We start from the raw sequence: 2500 nt of genomic DNA on the forward strand, positions 1-2500 counted from the left end.
GCGCTACTTCCAACGTCTTATGCTCCGCCCCTTCAAGCACTCCCCGCCCTCCACTCCCTCTCGCCTATAAAAGCCTTGCATGACACTTATTTTCGCCACCAAAGTTCTCTCGACTAAAAAGAGCTGAGGAAAGCAAGGGAAGTAAGCAACCATGCCGACCGTAGTAATAACAGCTCTCCTCGTGGCTGTCGTCTCAGCTGACACCATCCCCCACTTCGTGGTTCCTGGAAAGTGTGCCAATGTGCTTGTCCAAGACAACTTCGACCTTCATAAGGTACACTTTATTTCTTATATATCTTTGGTGCAGACGTACTCCACATTTTCAATATGGATCAATATCCTTCTTTAATGCAATACGTTCTTCCCAACAGTATTCTGGACGGTGGTATCAGACCTCCATCATCGACAACCCTTACCAGCCCTTCACTCGCTGCATCCACTCCAACTTCGAGTACTCAGCCTTGGACGGCGAGTTCCAAGTCATCACAGCTGGATCTAGTCCTTCCAACGACTACCTGAGGATGATGGGCAAGATCTACCCGACCAGGGACTTGCCAGCTGCACACATGCTCGTTGACTTCCCGGCTAGTAAGTCTCGTATGGCTAAGAAGGATTTTATGTCACACCATTTGAATATATACTGACCTTGCAGTAATTTATCCCGCATTAAACCATACAAATCCTTTTCCCACAGCCATTGCCGCTCCCTTCCAAGTGCTCGCCACCGACTACCACTCCTACTCCTGCGTGTACTCCTGCATTGCCTACGACAATTACAAGGCCGAGTTTGGCTTCGTCTACTCCCGCACTCCGCAGACCTCCGGCCCGGCGACTGACAAGTGCGCAGCCGTGTTCAGCGCCAACGGAGTCAACGTGTCTGCCTTCAGGCCTGTCTCTCACGGTACTGACTGTATCTACAGGGCTTGATAACACTGTTATTAACCGATGGATTTCAGTCAGTGGTTGGAATTGGTCTTAAAACTAAGCAGTAACATCCACAGCCCCATGTAAAAATAAATAAATAAATACCGATTCAACTGTGTCGTGTTTCTCTATCGACAGCGGCGTTACTGTATAAAGTTGAGTCATGAGTTTTTATAAGAGAAATTCACCAGAAAATGGTTTCGTTGGAAAAAGCAACGAAAGACGCACTCACACGTGTATGGAATTTAAGAAAATAATAGATAAATAAAATGTACCTACACCTCTATACATGTGTGAAAACACGTATGTGTATATGTTTTTAGACTTGTATGTATGGGAATATATGTAGGGATGTATATGCTTACCTGTAATAAATCTATGTAAAGAAATATATAAATTTATAAACACGCATACAACAATTCATGTGTATATACATATATACACGTATATATACATGCACATATATTTATGTATACATACAGACATACATACGTATATCTATACAAACATATATATACTGCCATTTAGCAAGCGGATATTTTGTCCTCTGTGTAACTACGAGTTTATTGTCTATTTCACTCGCAAATAACTGGAAAACACTGACGTGTGACTGCATGCGCTGCCGAAAGTACGCTTTTATTTGATATTATCTCTCCCTCTCTATCTATCCAGTTCATATCTTTCTTTATCTAACTATATATTTGTGTGCGTGCCTGTCTGTTGTTTGAATGCGTTTCTCGCCTTGTTACAGCCTGACATAAACGTTTGGAAGTGATCTGAAAATGAAACCGGAAATAGCGTATGTTCCGTGACTCGTAGATGACAAAGCAATCATAGCATATTTATCATAGGGCGGATATCTCCTTTGGTATTTCATTCACCTCCCTAGGATACCAATATATTTAAACACACACACACACACACACACACACACACACACACACACACACACACACACACACACACATATATATATATATATATATATATATATATATATATATATATATATATATATAAATATATGCATTTGAGTGATGTATACGCCTCTACTTACGCTCGGTGTTCATGATGGCGAATCGGCCATATGCTCATAAAGTACTTTTTATTCCCATGACACGTGTTTGAAAGAGGAAAGCGAAATCGAACTCAATCAAAAAATCATTAACTTCGTAGACTTCCACCAAGAAGAAGCTCCGGAAAGACAGTTCTCCAGATCCAAGCCGTCACTGCAGACACTACTTGACAAGGGTGTGTAGCGGGCTTTATGTTTTTGACGAAGTGTATTGCACAGTTCCATTTTCTCAAAGGAATTCATCCGGTACATTTATCCGTTTATCTAAGCCTGTCATCCATTCATGCAAGGAATATGCAAATATGTCCGCGTGTGTGCGAGCAGTGCACCTTTTGAATATGAAGCTGAAAGGGAGATTAACTTCTTGAATATGTAGATTAGAAAAAAAAAACGTGACTTACTGATTGCTTTAAGCCAGTAAATATCTATATTTATTTAAAAAGTGGAAAATCCTTGCTTAGTTAAAGCCTGACAAGCGTTTGGAAATTATCGAAAATTAAA

At 40.9% G+C, this 2500-nt stretch overlaps 1 protein-coding gene across 1 annotated transcript; it reads left to right on the forward strand.

Annotated features, from left to right (window-relative positions):
* The first annotated feature begins 76 nt into the window (after window positions 1-76).
* Window positions 77-1045, forward strand: LOC138860716 (crustacyanin-A2 subunit-like). The gene is made up of 3 exons (XM_070118809.1): window positions 77-274; window positions 372-588; window positions 695-1045. Exons 1-3 carry the CDS (start codon window positions 152-154, stop codon window positions 925-927), a joined length of 573 nt encoding a protein of 190 aa, XP_069974910.1. The 5' UTR covers window positions 77-151; the 3' UTR covers window positions 928-1045.
* Window positions 1046-2500: the final 1455 nt, after the last annotated feature.

The sequence above is a fragment of the Penaeus vannamei genome, chromosome 43 (genome assembly GCF_042767895.1).
Source record: "Penaeus vannamei isolate JL-2024 chromosome 43, ASM4276789v1, whole genome shotgun sequence".
Classification (NCBI taxonomy): Eukaryota; Metazoa; Arthropoda; class Malacostraca; order Decapoda; family Penaeidae; genus Penaeus; species Penaeus vannamei.

What these genes read in the sequence shown, in the direction of transcription:
- LOC138860716 (XM_070118809.1), top strand. Translation starts at nt 152, where the DNA reads ATGCCGACCGTAGTAATAACAGCTCTCCTCGTGGCTGTCGTCTCAGCT. An exon ending in ACAACTTCGACCTTCATAAG is followed by an intron (nt 275 to 371) that starts GTACACTTTATT and finishes TCTTCCCAACAG; the next exon opens with TATTCTGGACGGTGGTATCA. An exon ending in GCTCGTTGACTTCCCGGCTA is followed by an intron (nt 589 to 694) that starts GTAAGTCTCGTA and finishes CTTTTCCCACAG; the next exon opens with CCATTGCCGCTCCCTTCCAA.